Consider the following 18,737-nt stretch of genomic DNA (forward strand, 5'->3'; position numbering starts at 1 on the left):
GTTGTTAGTGCTAGGTTAGCTTCACAGTGGCTTCATGACTCGTGACTTATTATGAGTCATAAGTGTGTGTTTATTGACCGAACCCAACTGGATCCGAAATTATAGGAGCCAGTCTAAACGTTTAAAAAGTAAAATATAAAACAATGGGAAATTTTCATTTTCGTCTTAATAAACAGACGGAGGAAAAAGGCCGGCGAGTGATTAAGTAAACTGTCAATTGGGCTTTGGGAGCTGAAGACCCATTTTGGTAAAGCCTATTTATCATTTTAAGAACCAAAAGAGCACGCCATAAATTTATAACTAAAATTAATGAGAAAGTCAATTTGGTTTTGGCCTGAATTAGAAATTCCAAAATATGTTGCTTTTTCCAAAGTGTTAAAAATTTGTTCAAAGTCTTATTTTCAATCAAAATTGTATTAGAACTATTGTATAGACCCCACTCCGGTTCTTTCAAAAACATATTGACTTTTTTTTTAGAAGCATATAGACTATGCTTAATAACAATTATTGAAGTTAATATAATTATGTATTTAAATTTGATTGGAAAGCATAATATAAATCATGCTTAAGTTTGACCATTTTATTGATAACATCATGGAATTTAATGTTTTTAAATATTTTATTTACTCCAATAGGATTTAGTAGTATATAGAGAAATAAACTTTGTTTATTTCGGACTAGCCATTTGGTTAATTGTTAAAATTTGACGACCCAACCTAAAGATTGAGTCAGCATTGGCTAACTTCTAACCAGTCAAAACAAGTGAGTTAAAAGTATAAATCCAAAATTAACTAACACTGCAGCTTTAAAAAATCTTCGTTTAATCCAAATTGTTGTTGTTGGATTTTTTTTTTTTTCATTTCTCTCTCTCTCTCTCTCTCTCTTCATAACAATACAAATATTGGGGGTGACCAATCTAGCCGTTCAATTTTCTGCAAGAAAAAAAATATATTTTAAATAAATTTGAGAGGTTAAAAAAAGGGTTAGATGGATATGTCATATGTGACATATAGGCTTAGTTGGGAATGCTTCATAACTAAAAAAATCTTTAAAGAGGCTGGTGTATGGTTCGTGTTTTTGGTACTTAGAGACAAAATTTGAACAATATCACACACTTCTCCATTCGTGGAAGTTTTCAAGCCACATTTCCTGGCGTTAATGGGAAACCATTATTAATGTTAGAGCACTTGCAGCAGTGGAGCTAAATAGCTATATAGCTATTTTAGCTCCACCAAAACATCAAAAAGAAGCATGCAGCAGTGGAGCTAAATCTATTTTTTTTTAGCTCATTGCTACAGTGCACATCTATAGATAGATGTGCACTGTTCATGAGAGCTAAAAAAAAAATTATTTTTTTATTTTGCGTTCACATTACTTTTTTATTGTGGTGTTTTTATTGTAGTGAGATGTATTATTTTATTGTGGTAGATATATTATTTTATTGTGATATTTATATTATTTTATTGTGTTGAAAGCTAAAATAGATCCACTGCTGCAGCATGTGTGTAGGTAAAATAGATAAAGTAACTTTTGGTGGAGCTAAATTGCTAAATTTTTAGCTCGACTGCTGTGGATGCTCTTAGGAGAGGAAAAATAAGTGGAGCATCTCCCATTTCAACCTCAAGTTTATAAGATACGGTCCAAAAGCACTAATTGTCATTTGTGTGGCCCATATTGGTAGACGAGAGCAAGCCCACCATTGGGTGGATTGGAAAATCAATTACCCAATTTTTTTGACTTCTTTCTTTTTCTTTTAAAGTTTCTAGAGCTTCTTCCTCAAAAAAAAAAAAAAAGTTTCTAGAGCTTCTCCTATATACGTTCAGAATTGTTCCCACTTGTGGAAAAGGAATAAAATGGCATACAAGACTGTAATATTTAGAAGATGCCTCTGATTTTAACTTTAGACATGATAACAAATAATTATCTCATGAAATATGGGAATAAACTTTTGGTACCCTTCAACAGCATATTTTTTTCTCTCCTTCTTTTTTTTATTTTTATTTTTTATTTTTTATTTTTATAGAGTTTCAACTTATGGTGTTCACTTTTGATAATAATACTTTTTTTAATAGAATTTTAACTTATAATGTTCGTTTCTGATGATTATGCTCTTTATCATCAACTAAAACTGAAACTCACCCAACAGCACATTTCTGGAAAAAAAATCAACACAAAGTACCCAAAATAAGCCGTGTACCTCTAAAATTAGAATACACTCAACGCACAAAATTATCAAATATTTTTGTTCTCCGCGTGAAATATAATCTTGGGTCAAGCACAATGCTGATGCCAGTTCATGTCCACAAAGAGAGACTAGGAATCTTGATTTTTGTGATCGAACTCATATTAGATAATAGTTACTTTTGATGCAGATCTACAGGATTTGGTGGGATACTTAGGCCTATCTGGTGAAGAAAGTTGTGGGGGAAAGTGGGAAGTGAGGGAGGAATGGTCTCTTAAGTCTAAAAGGGCAAGTGAAAAGTGATACTTTTTTCAATGAGATTAATTCATCATATGAAAATAAATCTATCTTGACTTCTTGAGACGGGTGCACCATTGAAAATAAACAATCGTGCTAAATGCTAATGCTTTTGTTAGGTATGTATGTAATTAGATCGGGGATTTTGTAAACTTTTTTTTTTTTTTTTTTTTTTTATAAATATAACATACTACAAAGATAATAATTATTATTTAACTATTACTTCTAAGATTTTGTAAGGCGTAGATGTAATTAGATCAAGGATTTTGTAAACACTTTTTTTTTCTTTTTTAACAGGTGGACAGTGTGAAGGTAAAAATAAAGATCCAACCACAAATATGAAATATTACAAAGACTATTATTATCATTGAACTATCTTTTTTAAGAATTTGTAAAACTATTATCAACCATTTGAATAAGACATTTAAACTTAGATTTAAATCTTTTAGAGGACCAAACTCACCATCTAGAGAGCACCCTTAATTCATTTTTCTTGTGCGTGTTAATGTGAAATGGAGACCATCATCCATTTCAACAAATTCAATCATTAGTAAGTCAAAAGTTGTGGCCAATTCCAATGCAAATTAAATTTGCTTAAAGTTTGGGGGTGGTGGGGTGGGAAGGAAACTGATAGGAATATGCAACAATATTATAGAGAAATATGAGAACATTGAAGTTGAACTACTGGGTTGGATCCCTAACTTGAAATATACATATTATATGTGATATTTAATAGTAGTTAAAACATCAAAAACGAAAATTTTATATTGAAACTGAAATTCTAGGCATAATTCATGCTGATATATATATTAAAAATAATTTCGGATCTGATTAGGAAGAAACATTTCCTCAAATTTCTCATTGGCCAATTCCAATGCAAATTAAAATTGCTTATAGTTTGGGGTAGGAAACTGATGGGAAAATGCATATGCAACATTATTGAGGTAGCTGAAAACATTGAACTCGATCCATCAAAATGAAATTTTAATTTAAATCTGACCGACAGTGTAGGCATAATAATTCATAGTGATATACTATAAAACAAGTTTGGAATTTGCGCCCGCGGTGCTGTATAGTTTCTATAAAAAATAAACACCTAATTGATTTTGTGCAAAAAAATTCGTCGCCTGAGAGATTCGAACTCTCGCGGGGAAACCCCATGTACTTAGCAGGCACACGCCTTAACCACTCGGCCAAAGCGACTACACAGTTGTCACGTAGTGAAATCATAATTACTTAAACATGTACTATAGAATATTTTCCCAGCTTGACAATCATTTAATAAAAGCCCAAGGGAGGTGTTCACTGTTAACTCCCAGTCTAACAAATGGGTGGGTCTATTGGGCTAAGGCAACCGGCTGCAACACAGCATTTCATAGTCCAATTTGTCTGGGCCTATGAAAGAGAAACCATAAAGCCCAAGCTTAACTACTCGGTCTCTTTCTCTAACACCCAAAGCCCAAAAAAAAGAAATGAAACGGACAGACAAATCTAAAAGATTGTAGTCATTCCCTCCCCCATTGGGTGTGTCTTTGTTTCTCAAAAAAGTTTATAAAAAAAAAAAAATTGTACTAATTGAAATGGCAAAAATATCTAGACCCGTCGACTACACTGTCGCATGAGGGTTTCTCCTTACTTCGAAGAGAAGATAGAGCAAAGAGAGATTTTACACATCCCATTCCACCATGCTTAGGCAAGAAAAAAAAGAAAAAAAGAAAAAAGAAGAAGAGATTTTGCACGTCCCATCCCACTATGCTTAGGTTGTAGAGTGTGTATATATATAATTTAATTTTGTATACATATCATATTTAAAATTTATTTATTTTTATAAATACTTTTTTATTATCTTCAAAACACTTGTCTTATTCTATCTCAGGACTCTTACGGCACCCTTCTATTTTCTCTCTCATCTTTATCATTTAATTTTATATCCCGTGTAAGTTTTTTCCATATTAAAGAGGGAATAAGAGTCGACAATACATATGAGCTGACTTTTCTCTACCACCTTTACTCTATACTTATCAGTTGCCATCCCTAATACCATTAAACATCATGTCAATCTTTTTTATGTTATCTGTCTACAAAGTCTATAGACTATAGTAGAGTCATGACTACTTAGTGGAAATTAAAAATAATACACTGTTTCCCTATCTTTTTAGAGCCACATTTGGTTGATGATTCATTTTCCCAATTTAAATCAGACTTGCAAAGGACTATTGGCCTCCAACTTTTTTCTGGGACCATTCCCCCACACGAATGCAGAAGATTTTATTCTTATAAGATTGCAAACGTGAGAATATTAAAATGTTCTTCTTTTGCTTTAGACAAAACATGAATTAATTAATTTGGCGTTCAAAGTACTCTATATTGCATAAGATTAGATTGGATCATCAACAACAATAAAGCACAGCAATGAGGGGTGTTGTCTTTTTTTTGGAGAAGTGGAAAGGAGTGGCTCATGGTTGTTAATGAAAAGACTCGTATTCAAAGGATTATAACTAATTTATGACCACTAACTTTTGTATATACATATGTATATATTGTAAAATCTGTATAACTACCCAAAGGAGAAGCTAGGATAGAGAATTGGGGCTACTAACAAATCTTGCAGCTTATGTAATGCTTGTGTAGAGGACTATTCTCATTTGTTCTTATATTGTCATGTGGCAAAAGAGCTATATGGATTGGAGGCCCCTTGGGAATTAGAAGTGACAATCTAGATATAAACAACCATGTAGATATCATTAATTTGGTGGTGGATCTTCTAGCTTAGCTTTACCAATCCAAGGAGGAGGCCAATCAATGCTCCTTACTTATGGCCATTCCTCTTGAGGCCATTTGGAATCTTAAAAATGCACTTCAAAGGGAAAAGGTTAATCTACCAGTCATCATCCAAAACATTTGCAACAAGGCTATTGAGTATTCTTTGATTACAGAAATTGTACACCCCCAAGAACAAGACCTAGATCAAGTTTGTAAATGGCTCTCTCCTCCGTCAAATGTAGTCACTAGTCAGGCTCAATGTTGATGCTATTGTCACAAATACCTTCACTACTTTGGCTATAGTAGCTCGAAATGCTTTTGGTGAGGTACTTGGACAAAATAGAATGTCTTGTCTAGCCCTCTATAGGCCAAAGCTGCAGCTTTTCTTTGGGCATTACAGATTGCACGCTCTGAGGAACTTAAGAATATTATTGTTGAAAAAGATTCTAGGCAATGTATTGATGCTTTAAATTCAGGTTATCCTCTACTGAGTGGTCTATTTACATCATTTTGTTAGTGTTTGAACTCAGCAAAGGTTTTGTCCAATGTGTTTTTAGTTGGATTAGCAAAGATGATAACTGTGTTGCACGTTCCCTTACTAAATTTGCTGCTGCTCATAGGTTTTTTGGATATTGTAACAAATACTCTCTTCCTCTTGCTGTTGTTAAGCAATTGAGAAAAGATGCTGCTTCTCTTGTTGTTTAATGAAGATTGGGTATTATCAAAAAAACAAATATAAGCATTATAAACTCTAGTTGAGTTTTTTTTTATTTTTTATTTTTTTTTATAATACTTTATAAATTTATATGCATGAATTTACTATAGACACTTAAAAATATTTAAAAACGTAATGAGATAACACAAAATTAGAGTGCATGTAAAATTTAAAGGTACTTGACATCAAATTAGAATGTAATTAAAATACTTGGTAAAAAATATAGTATAATTAAACAATAATGCTTAGACACAAAAAATATATATATAATTTTTTTTTTTTCACAATATGTTGAGGTAACATATTGTGATTAGTACTACTATTATTTTTACTTTTTTTGTATACCAATCACAAGTTATAAATATTTGTATGGAATTTGCTATGTGATTAGACTTATTAAAAAAAAAAAACTAATTTAATTCTCCATCGAGTTTTTGTTTTAATATATTATTATATAGACGTGCACGGCTTTAATTCCTCGGACCTTGTAAGAGAATCAACACCGACCTTTATCTATTTGACCTAACTTATGGGCATTTTTGGTCTTGAATCAAAGTCTGAATGGCAATGCTACTACTAATTAATATAATTTTTTTTAAATACATTTTCTTAAGCATAATAACTGCTAAAATACAATAGATTATTACCATAAAAAGGAAGGTCATATTTTTATTTTTATTTTTTAAGGAAATTCTTTTTATTTTTTTGATGGAGGAAGATCATGGTTTTATATACTGACACGTGGTTTTGCTATGAATACTTTCCAAAATACATAACCAACTTTGTGTTGGAAAGATTGGGCATTACAGACATTGTAACTCACTAAGTAAATGACATGAAACTAGCTATATCCAAAGGGTTGCTCATATTAAGCCACCATTGTAAGGCACTCCAGTTTGAGGCAACCAATGATCCCCAAGCAAGAAGTTGGAAACAGTAAAATTAGCAGCATCTGTAGCATTAATCACATGGTATCCAGGCCATGTAACTCTTGTTGTAGTGTTGGAACCAGGGCCTCTATTGTTATACTCAGCATAATATAATGTGTCTAGCCCAAAATCTCCATTCCAATAATGCCAACCAGCAGGTTCTACCAAACTATCCATGAAAGATTGAACATAAACGGTCCTAGAATACTGCTTCCATGGCCTCCCTAGATATGTCTTCACTGGGAAATTGCTTGAAGCCAAATCATCTGCAGCTCTAATTGTACAATTATGGATTGAAATACCCGTGTTTTGATTCGGGTCTGTTCGGCCTTGAGCAGTGATGGGATTGAATTGTCCTTTAACTGGCAACCGGGCATAGAAATTGTTGTTTTGGAAAACAGCAGCAGCGTTCCCAAATATGAAATCTACTGTCCCATATACATCACAATCTCTATAGAATTGCCTTAGGGAATGTGCAAATAAGGTGTCTTGGTACGCTTCAAAGCTGCAGCTATAAAATGTGGACAAATCAGCCATGTTAAGTACAGCAACTGCTTGCTGCTTGATTGCTCCTGCTGTATTACGGAAAGTAATGTTCATTGCCATAAACCCCTGTCCCCTCACAGCTGCAATGCAACATTGATGTAAAACTTATTAACATCCTAAAACATTGATGACAAGTGTTGATAATATCATAAAATTTAGAGTAAGTTATACTTTTTAATTTTTATCACTGAAATTTGGTGTATATATGTTTGATTTCAAAATTTGAAAAGTTAAGCTATAGTGTGTAGAATATGGTGTATAAGTAATTCAAGTTTTTGATACTTGGTACTTACTGAAAGTTGCAGAGCTCATAGTTGTCCACCCATCTACCACGCTTCGGTTGCCTGTGATTATTGTTTGATTAACACCATCTCCAATCATCAACAAATAAGGCTTGTTTGTTGCAATTGACAAGTACTCTTGGTAAACACCAGCAGTGACATAAATCAAGAAGTATCCATCACTAGCAGCAGAGTTATTTGGTGCCGCATTAATGGCATCATTGATGGTGGTGAAATTCCCACTTCCATTTTTGTTCACAACCACCACTTCTCTTACCAGAACCTCTTCATCCTTACCTATCTGAACGAGTTTTCTCCGACTCATTGACTCATAAATCACTGCCTTATTGATATGTTTCTTCTTTGGGTGCCATGTCCCCTTCTTCTTTCTTGGAACCCAACCTTTGGTAAAGAGAGCTAGAGAGACACTGTACAATTTAGTGTCGTTAGAGAGTGGAACTGAGAGACCATTTTTCACACTCCAAGCTGAAGCTGTGGCTTTAAGGCCATCCAAGCAAGTATCTTGGTTGGTTAAAATGGCACTAAGCAAGGTTTGGATGTCCTCAGCTTTGGAGCTAGATAGAGTGTCATTAGTGTTACTCACGGTATCAAAAGAGCTTGATAAGAAGTTTATGTTCAGCTGAGCAAGTGAATAACAATCCTTAAGAGCAAGGATTGCAGTTCTTGACAAAGTGGAACTGTGTCTAAGGTACTTATCCACTAGTTTAAGAAACTTGTAGGATTGGGATAGTGATTTATGGACAGAAAACCTGCCATAGTCATAGACATTGGCTGTGTGGTTATTAGGCAGCACAGATTTGCAATAAGAAGGGTCTGGGGTAGACTTGCAAATGGTTCCTGAAGAGACAGGAGTGTTCAGAGGGTCATCAGCAAAAGATGGAGAGCTAAGAAAAGAAAGAACGAGAATGAGAGAGAACAAGAGCTTATTAGAAGAAGTCATTGTTGTGGACTAGGGGAATCTGAGTTTGAGGAATGTGAATGATTGGTTTAGTTAGCTCATTAGGCTAATATATATAGTGGAAGAGGGGAAAGTCAAGTCAGTTTTCACAATTCGTTTACTGTTTTCAACATGCCTATTATCACAACCAACCATCCTCTCTAAGCCCACTTTAAATGCAAAATAAAATAAAATAAATATTATTGTAATAAATAGATAAAATTTTAGTTTGTAATATTTAATCTAAATCATGAAATAGATTCATTTCAAGTTAAAAAGATTTTTCATTAAATTTTGGAGAAAGTAAACAAAATCTTTTTATGATTTCTCCTTTATGAAATCCCATTTAAGTTTTAAGTGTAATACTTATTCTTTTTGTGGTATTATTTTATGTGTAACTTATTAGTCGTGTCACACATAACCCTTGTGGAATTTTATGAATGCCACACAAAACTCCTGGTAAGAGATGTCTAGTATTGTTGTTTAAGTTGTAAGTAAAAAAATGTTGTAAGAATACATACCGTAATGTTTAAATACTAAAAACTAACTGTTGTTTAAATAACAATATCAAACACGCTGACCTGTCTATTCATATGAAAATGTTGTATCTATTCTATTTTTTTATTTTTTTTTAATGATGAGTGTATCCATTCCACTTTGTTATTGGCAGAATCTAAGATAACAATTTGTGAGTAATTGAGAATCACTGTCACATAAATCTATGAGTACTAACATAAATGGTTCTATTTTCGAACCACTTACACACACTGCCATTTTGGCAAATGATAGAAGTTGTGTCGTGCCCATTAATTGTATGATTTTTCTAGAAAGTTGAAGAGGGTATGTGGTGCCTGTGATTTGTGAAGTCAGCCTCACACTATCCCACGGGAGCTACAAAAAGCTGTACTGCAAATCTTATTTTAATGAATCCACTATAAATATTCCTCGACAATTTAGTGTTGTTTGCACACTGAGTTTTGTGTCATTTGCCATAGTGTGCGGTCGGTGACCGGCCCTGACATTTTTATCTTTTGACACCCTAATCTCAATTACCAAACTAATTTCATAAAGGAAAATCCCATTTTGGTGCTACTTGCACTTGCAAAATCTGCGTCACATCGCAGTTGACCTTTCCTTTCAATATATAAAAAGAAATGAACCTCAATGGTGATAGGTGATTCTTGAAATCTGGTAACATTCATAAAATTTTGATTCGAAATTTTTTGTCAATATCTTGAGGTTATTTTCAAGATATTCTTTTTTGTAAGAACTTTGTATGTATAAAATAAAAAAACCACATACATTTGAGAAAATAACTAAATAATCAAAAAAGTCTGAATACCATGTTTATTAAAAAAAAAAAATGCAATTTGCAAATAGCTTAGCCTAAAAACAAATGGTTGGTCTAGTGATGCTGGGCCACTCAAATATAAAATGGGAGTTCTAGTCACCAGTCAGTCCATTTTAGATTTAAAATTAATCTTGTGTCCTTGGGTTTAATTGTTTAAAAAATAGAATAGATTCGTTGGGCTCTTAACTATATTTCGACTTGTGATTCCATAGTACAGTTGTTAATAAAAAAATAACATACACTAACAACAAACAAGTACATGGGAACTACATGTTTAAAGTTTGTTACCGTTGGCTCTAAGTTCTAATCATATTTTGATTTGTGATAAATCCATAGTTTCCTATAAAAATAAAAGGCACTAACAAGTATATGGGAAGGATATGCTTAAATTTATGCATGTGAGAACCTAATTTCACATGTATTTCGGATAAAGCAATCTTGAAAGGCAATGTTAACATGGTGGATGTTTTTTTAAAATATATTTATTTATTATGAGAATTGTTTAAATTTTTGAGATCCATAGATGATAGAACTCACCCGTGAATTCATTCACGCTTTTTCTCTTTATGGTCCCGCGCCACAATTATAGATTTGACTTGTATGAGTTAGAGCTATCACATTAATAGTTCTAGCTAAAGAAACAAAAACAATGCATGATTGTCATTCTGGCTGAATGGTAGAGCAAAAAAATGCGGTCGCTTAAGGCCTCAAGTAAAAAAAAGGCCTCCAAATTTTAACTAATAAGGTTATTTATAATCAATAAATAAAATAATATATTTTTATTAAATGAAAAACAAATAAAAAATAGAGAAAAATGCAATATCTACAATATTTTTCACAACACATTTACAACTAATGTTAAATAGTAAGTTGTTATTGATGGCAAAAAAATAACTATAATAATATTTTCAAATAGAAAACAAAAAATAACTTAAAAACCTATGATATGTTGTAAAAAATATTGTGAATGTTGCACTTCTAAAAAAAAGAATAATAATAAGAGTTGAGTTAGCAAACTTTTATCATTTCTCATCTAAATCTACTACTAACACTGTTTTTTTACTTATTACTATTAATCTGCCATATCAATAAGTATGAAAATTTTTGTCAAATTGTTTCTGTTTATAAAATTTTTAAAAAAAGAAAAAAATTATACGTAGTTCCATATTAATTAGTAGTAATTTTGCATCTAATACAGGATAATCAATTTTTACCTTAGGCTTCCAAATGTATCAAGCTGCCCTGGCCCAACTTGTTTGTCACATTGAGTCACAAGTCTCTTTCTTTTTTACTTGAATAAAAGCTAGAATTATTCAACGTATCTATATATGTATATGCAGTAACGTTTAGATATATATATGAATGTATATGTAGATGTTAAGGGCATTACAACCACAGAAGATATGATGCAATAAAAATGGGTTACTCATTGTAGAATTAGAATCCTTGGTTCCTTCTGTGTGTTGCTAGCTGGTCTACACAAAAGTTTACTTCTCAAAAAATGTCTGACCACGAAGTATTAGCTAGCCCCTAACAAATATGTTTTTACAATCAAATGCAAAGATATGTGGAGGTATATCCTGTTACCGGTATGTGAATCCTTTCTCTTACAGTTAATGTCTCTCCCATGGTAAAGACATTAGCTCATTATGTAAATAATGGTGACTTAAAAGAGAATCTACCTTAAGAATAACATTCTTATAGTCTTTATCCTATGTGAAGGTTAACCTCGTTGGTGCTGCCCAAATCTCACCTGTGATACGAATTGTGTAGTGCTGTGGTCTATTTTCATGGAGATTTCACCTAACTAGTTGCCCATAATTAATTTGCTCTCTAATCAGACTGTTAGTGACTGCCGACCTAGGTTTGCCTCTGGAGGAGTTCAATTTCACTTTGCCTTTGGCTTAGGGTTTGCCATGCTATGACAGGTGAGTCAATGTGGTGTGACATTTCATTACTATGTGGATACGCCGTTTGGAAGTATTCAGTTACATATTGAAAGCTCCTGTGGATGACATGTAGTGGTGTCGGTGTGATCATTTGTTTTTTGAAAATAAGTTGGTTTCAATCGAGCCAAATGCCCTAGCTCATGAATGAAATGAGTAGTGCCCAAGTTAGTTGACTTGAGCCTTGCAAGTTTGGGTGATTAAGGTTTAGGTGGTATCAATCAAATCCTACTAGTTTCATATTTACATATATAAAGATGTAAGAGAGACATCTTATATTCACTACAAAACACGCGGGTCTTAGGCCGCGTTTTTTTCAGCCGCGTTTGCAAAAATGCGGCCTAAGACCCTAGTTGGGCCGCGTTTCTGAGAAACACACCCACAGCACCTGATTTATGGCCGCGTGGGTTGAACGCAGCCCAAGCTCAAGTCTGTAGTTGCGTTTTTTGGTTCTCCAGCTGCGTTTTTCTAGAATGAGCTGAAGTTGCGTTTTAAAAACGCGGCTTCAAACTCATCTGAATTTTTTTTTTTAATATATGTCTTGAAGCCGTGTTTTAAAAACGCGGCTCTAGGTCTGTCCTAAAGCCGCATTTATTGAAAAACGCGGCCATAGTTAACCTTGAAGCTGCGTTTTAAAAACGGGGCTAAAAACCCTACTATAAATTAGAAAGAAAAAATCTGCTTCCCTCAAGACCCAACTCGAACTCAAGTCCGCCCCACCCGACACTGCCCACGCCGTCGTTCACCAAGGCATCGTTACTGACCTCCAGACCAAGCGCCGTGGCACCGCCTCCACCCTCACCCACACTGAAGTCCGAGGCGGTGGCAAAAAGCCTTACCCTCAAAAAAATTAAAAAAAAAAACCCCTAAGACACCGAATCTCCACCACCGATCGTACACACCGGCGCTGCCTTGGTCTCCCTCTCTCTCTCCAACTCTCAATCTCACTCAAGACACTGACAGGGCCAACTAACAGTAAGTTTTTTAAATTGATTGTTTTGATTTTTGTTTTAGGGTTTCCATTTTTGTTTTAGGGTTTCGATTTTTGGTTTAGGGTTTTGATTTTAGGTTTAGGGTTTCGATTTTGTGATTGGAGGGTTTCGATTTTAGGTTTAGGGTTTTGATTTTAGGTTTAGGGTTTCAATTTTGGGTTTAGGATTTCGACTAACAGTAATTTTTTTCCAAATTTTGGGTTTAAGGTGATTATGATCTCAAATAGAATAGAATGGCAGAAAAAAATGACGTTAAATTGATCTACCTTATATAAATTTATATGATAACATGTTTCTGATTAACTCAACAGGTTTTACTTTATATATTTTTAATTTTTAATTTTGGGGTTTGAGTTATAAGATTTTTTGTTTTATATATATATATTATATTATATAATGTTCTGTTTGGGAGCTGAGAAACTATGGGAAAGTAGTAGAAATTTGGGGCTTTTTGGCTCTGAACTTAGGAGTTGATAAAGGAGTAGACTTCTAATTTAGATAAGCTTTTTTTTTTTTTTGGAAAGTGGAAGCACACAAGATTTGATTTTGAGATTTTTTTTTTTCCTTTTTTCGGGTTACACTTTGCTCTGTTTTGTTGGGAGTGTAAAATAGGATGCTTGTTGCTCCTAGTTTTGATTTTTGGTAATCAGAGTTAAACATCTGTGTGTGGATTTTAATTAGTGGAGTTTTTCAGTGCAAATGTTCTCTTGGGTTGCTTGAACATATCTATGTGTATTTACTATTTATTATTATTTTTATTATCTATTGGGTTTAATTTCTGTACAGGGTAAGACTAGTCCAATTAAGTTACAAAATTCTTGGTAATTTCTTAATCAGTTGATTTTATGCGTTGGAATTATACATAACCTTAAAAAAGTAATTATAAAAAAAAAAAAAAAGCATAATTACCACAGCCAACTATTGTAATTAGTTGTAATTCAAGTAAAATCTCAACAAAAAAAAAAAAAAAAATTGAATAGCTTATTTACTTATATATAGGAGGTTGATAATAGCATAGTTATACTTAAATTGTAGCATTTGGTGTGCTAAATGCTAAATTTTTTAGCATTTATTACACCAAAGATCAAAAACACCCCTACATCAACATTTGGAACAATGCACTTCTACTAAATAGAAATGTATGGTAATATGTTCTATAATTTTTTTACTCTTTCTTTTCATTTTATCTCTCATCTCACATGTCATGTCTCTCATACTGTGGTTGATTTTTTTTTTCTTTTTTCTTCTTTAACATGTGTTCTACTCTGGTTGAGTTTTTTTTTTTTTTTTTCAATAAAATTTTGATCTTATTTTAGGTTATTTTAATGGTGGTGTGTTAAAAGTAAGAGATGTGGTGTAAGTAAATTGTAAAATTATATTTTAAGATGGATAAAGTAACTTTTTGATAAATCAAAATAAATTTTTTTTTATAGCATAATTGATGCTAATGCTCTAATTAAGAAAGCTGTTAATTAAAAAAAAAAAAAACCATACATAACCAGTGGCGGCTCCAGAAATTCTTTTGAGATTGGTCATTAAGAAACTTAAATTATACAAAATCTAATAAAAAATAACTTCATATATTGACGGCAAAACACACACACACAAACACATGCAAACACATAAAGTCTTACAATTTTCATCTACGAATTTTTTTATTTTGCCATTACATCATAGTCTAATTATCAATGTTGCAAACTACATCTCTTTTAAAATTTTAGTTACATGAAATTTTTTTTTAATGTATGAACCTAATATATTGTTAAGGGAACTAAAATTTAAGGACATAAATTTGGCTACAAACTAAGTTGTAGCACAAGGCTACAACTCTTACTAAAAAAATTAATATTGCTACATATTTTGAAAATCTAACCGTTGAATTGCATGTTCTCTACGTTCTTAAAACACGTGTCAAATTTCATGTCAATCAGATGTTATTTACTATTTGATCCATAAACTTATTTTTTATGTATAATTTTAGACTACAAAAACTCGAAATTTAAACTTTTGATTGATAACATAATTATTGATCTTTAATCTTCTTCAAATTTTGCAAGTATAAAAGATATAAGAAGAAAATGTAATTAAATGGTGGATTTGTTAAAATTCACATCCAATAAAAAAAATATTAAATTGAATTGTAACCTTAACTTACAACCAAGTTTGTTGCCAAATTTTAATTATGTTGGGCCTAAAAAAAATTTAGTGTTGTCACAAATTTTTTTTTAAAGTAGAAAAAATCATAAATTTTTAAATTTTATACATAATAATAATTTTTTTTTTAAAAACCACCCTCCACTCAATGTAAAACCAGTGTACATGATGAAATAAACTAAGCATACTATGCAAGAAAAAGGCTAAAGACCAAAAATGAAGAAACTGAAAAAATCATGGAGCTAAATCTAGGAGCCAACTATGTACTTAATTGTAATAACTGATAACTCCAAATCAAATCTCGGATATGAAGTTAGAGTAATGCTACGGTTACAAACTATTTTATAATATTTTTACAAAATGTTGATGTAGTCAACCTCTTATTGGTTTTCATTTAGACCCACCATTATTAGTTTTTATTTAAACCCACCATTAATATCACATTTTCATTTACCAATAATCATTCACTACATCAACATTCTAAAAAAAATTTGTAAGATAATTTGTATCTCTAATATTATACCACTCGGATATATTAAACCCTATCTTTTTAGTCAAAAACCAATGCCACCTCAAACTCGCGTTAAGTTACAACAAACGCTAAGCGCTTCCATAGGTAGGATCATAGAATTCCACTCCATGCAAGAAAAAAGATACTATTAGAGAGCAAAATTAATAATAGCAAACATCTAGCAATTAATGGGAGGCCAAACTTGTTTCTCGTGGTACCAATGGTTTTGACAAATCAAATCTACTCATTCCCTTTAGAATCTCTCTTCCAATCTAGCTCTCTCTCTCATAAATAATATTCAATCATCATTCTCCTCAATGATCTTATTCCCCAACAACCCCATTTTGCCTTTTTTTTTTTTTTTAGTTTCCCTCTACAACCTTAAAAGAACTACCAAAAAAAGAAAAAGAAAACCAAATCAAAACCTCTCTCTCTACTGTCTTCCTCCATGTTCCTTTGATTGGTGATGTATGTGTGTATGAAATTTAGTTATTTCTCACGCTAGCTTTAGCTTAATTGATCTCAAAATGTATCGCTAAATAGTGTCAACATTGGAGATCATCATCATCGATCTGGGACACAAAATAAAGAAATGGAGGTACAGCGGATGAGACAGTTGATGTTATTGTGGTTTAATGTGCAAAGCACCCGTGTGGCCCTCGTGGGTGGAAATCACACCGCTGCTAGGTTTTGCACTCGCTAAGTTCTGTTTGATTCTATCGCTTCCTCTCCTCTCTGCATAGCTCCCATTTTTCTCTCTCTTTTTTTCTTTTTTTTTTTCATCTTAGCTCTCTTTCCTGTCTTCTATTCTGTCCCCTATCTCTGAATACATTGCTCACTTTGCCATAAAACTCGATATATATACAACAGAATCCTAATTTAGTTCACTGTTTTCTCAGCTTTTTCGACAATTCCATTTTCAAAAAGCTGAAAAATAAGTTGTATCACACGGGCATTCCGTCATTCAAGAATTTGTGAATATCACCATGGATGTAGCCCAAGTTGTCCACACCAAACACTCTAAGAAATACAAGCATTTGCCTATTGAGGGTAGGCTTGGAGTTTACCCTGATACTCAATATTTGATCATTAGAGTCCCAAACTCCAAAATTTTGAGTCTTCTTGCTCGTGCTATGATTTTGGCATTGCTTATTGTTTCGTTCCCTAAGATAGGGGCAATTATTAGAGGACCCTCATTGTCCTCTTCACCAGAATTTGATGCTTCTGATACGATCAATCTCGAACTGTTACCATTGATTTTTCGTGATTTGACCAATGAAGGCCTTATGAGAGTGGGAGATAAGAAAGCTGTTTTCTTAACGGATGGCAATGAGGAAACCATTCAAAGGTCTCAAATTCTAAACGACAATGACATGGACCTCATCTCATTCAATGACTTGGAGCGACAAAGCTCGATCCCAAGTGAAAGTTTCGATTTTGTTTTGCTATCAAACTTTCCTGCTGCTTCAGAATTCATTGACAGGACTCTCAAGATTGGTGGCATTGTCACAGTTGAACTCAGTGAAAACCCCTCTGTTGCATTCCATAAGCCCTCAAATTACAAAATCGTTTACCTTAGGCAGTTCGACTCGACCATCATGGCCATGAAGAAAACAAGTCTTGTCGATCTTAACTCAGCTACACAAAGAAAGCTATTTGGGTATGCCTCGGAAGCAAAAAAAGCAGCACTTAAGAATCTCGAAGATGTTCTCCTCGAGCCACCACGTGCATCTTCAAAGAGATCGAGCAGGTACTTGAAAAAAACAAAGTACCTTCCTGATTTAATGGGTGACTCGCTCGAGAGCTATCCTCGACATGTGTTTATAGATGTTGGGTTGCCAGAGAAAGAAGGTGGCAGCGGAACAAGTTGGTTTGCGAAGCATTATCCAAGGAGGAACAAAGAGTTCGAGATGTACAAAATCAAGACCATGACTGAGGAATCTTCAGGCAAAGAGGTTTTGCAAATTGGGATGTCAGATTGGTTGAGAAACAATGTGAAGGGTGAAGAGTACGTGGTCATGAAAGCAGAGGCTGAAGTAGTGGAAGAAATGGTGAAGAGCAAGGCTATAAGGTTGGTGGATGAGCTTTTCTTGGAGTGCAAGCCACAAGGACATGGTGGGAAAAAAGGAATTAGTAAGAGCAAGAGGGCTTATTGGGAGTGCTTAGCGCTATATGGAAGGTTGAGAGATGAAGGTGTTGCAGTGCATCAGTGGTGGGGTTGACAGAATTATTAACAATGTTTTCTTTGAGAAAAAGAGAGATGGTTGAGAGAGAAGACCATATTAAGCAAAAGAGTCTCTCCCTTTGATTTTGTTTTTACTTGTTTTTTATGTTTTGTGTTTGGAGTTTGTTGGTTTGTGTTGGAGTACTTTTGGTTCTATCATTCTATGAATGTGTTGGTGATCGTGAATATTATTGATGAAGAGGTTTCTAAGAAAAATAATAATATTGATGAAGAGATGTTAAGACTGGAGGAATGTTCTAAGTAAGAGTTGGAGGGGTGTTCCACTTGTTGTCAGAGAAAATTTGGTGGATTCTTCATTATTTCCATATTTTTTTGGTCATTGTTTTGAGAAATGCAAGGAAGTTTCAAACTTTCTTATATTTGATACTCAAATGTATAATAATCTTATAACTACTCTAAAATAATACTTAGTTATATTTTATTGTGTGGATTTAATTTGAATTTGTTCAAGCACTTATGTAGGATTTAAATTTTGGTGTGTTTGGTAGTTTTAGCTAAACTTATTTACTGTTAGCTTATTTGTTAGAATGTGAGACAAAAACTGATTTAAGTAAATAAGTTAACTTGTTCTGAATAAGTCACTTATTTGCTTAAAGTTATTTAGTTTAAATAATTAAACTATCTAAACACTTTCATGCATTTATCATACTCAAGAAGCTTTTTTAGTATATTTTTTAAGTGAACAATGATAGACACTACAAGAGGAATTTTTAATGTGAAACTTTTGAGGCTGTTCCATTTAAATGGCTACTCTAGAATTATGAAAATGCAACGTGTATAATTACATCTCTATATGTCTTATCACTTTATGTCATGTATCATGACAAATATTGCTTTAGGGATTCATATCCCGTGCAATACATAAAT

At 33.0% G+C, this 18,737-nt stretch overlaps 2 protein-coding genes and 1 non-coding gene across 3 annotated transcripts; 1 reads left to right on the top strand and 2 right to left on the bottom strand.

Moving 5' to 3' along the window:
* Window positions 1-3,600: 3,600 nt before the first annotated feature.
* Window positions 3,601-3,682, bottom strand: TRNAS-GCU (transfer RNA serine (anticodon GCU)). The gene has a single exon. It is a non-coding gene; the product is annotated as a tRNA-Ser (tRNA).
* A 3,020-nt stretch (window positions 3,683-6,702) lies between these two features.
* LOC142618874 (putative pectinesterase/pectinesterase inhibitor 41) lies at window positions 6,703-8,711 on the bottom strand. Its single transcript, XM_075791914.1, has 2 exons — window positions 7,726-8,711; window positions 6,703-7,512 (listed from the first exon to the last, which is right to left on the bottom strand). The coding sequence occupies exons 1-2, from the start codon at window positions 8,672-8,674 to the stop codon at window positions 6,821-6,823; spliced, it is 1,641 nt and encodes a 546-aa protein (XP_075648029.1). The 5' UTR covers window positions 8,675-8,711; the 3' UTR covers window positions 6,703-6,820.
* A 7,900-nt stretch (window positions 8,712-16,611) lies between these two features.
* On the top strand, window positions 16,612-17,847 carry LOC142620253 (uncharacterized). Its single transcript, XM_075793651.1, has one exon. The coding sequence runs from the start codon at window positions 16,612-16,614 to the stop codon at window positions 17,845-17,847; it is 1,236 nt and encodes a 411-aa protein (XP_075649766.1).
* The last annotated feature ends 890 nt before the right edge of the window (window positions 17,848-18,737 follow it).

This window comes from Castanea sativa, chromosome 12 (assembly GCF_040712315.1).
Source record: "Castanea sativa cultivar Marrone di Chiusa Pesio chromosome 12, ASM4071231v1".
NCBI lineage: Eukaryota > Viridiplantae > Streptophyta > Magnoliopsida > Fagales > Fagaceae > Castanea > Castanea sativa.

Coding starts and splice junctions, on each gene's coding strand:
- LOC142618874 (XM_075791914.1), bottom strand. CDS start 8,674: ATGACTTCTTCTAATAAGCTCTTGTTCTCTCTCATTCTCGTTCTTTCT. Junction 7,513..7,725: donor TATGAGCTCTGCAACTTTCA/GTAAGTACCAAG, acceptor GTTGCATTGCAG/CTGTGAGGGGACAGGGGTTT.
- LOC142620253 (XM_075793651.1), top strand. CDS start 16,612: ATGGATGTAGCCCAAGTTGTCCACACCAAACACTCTAAGAAATACAAG.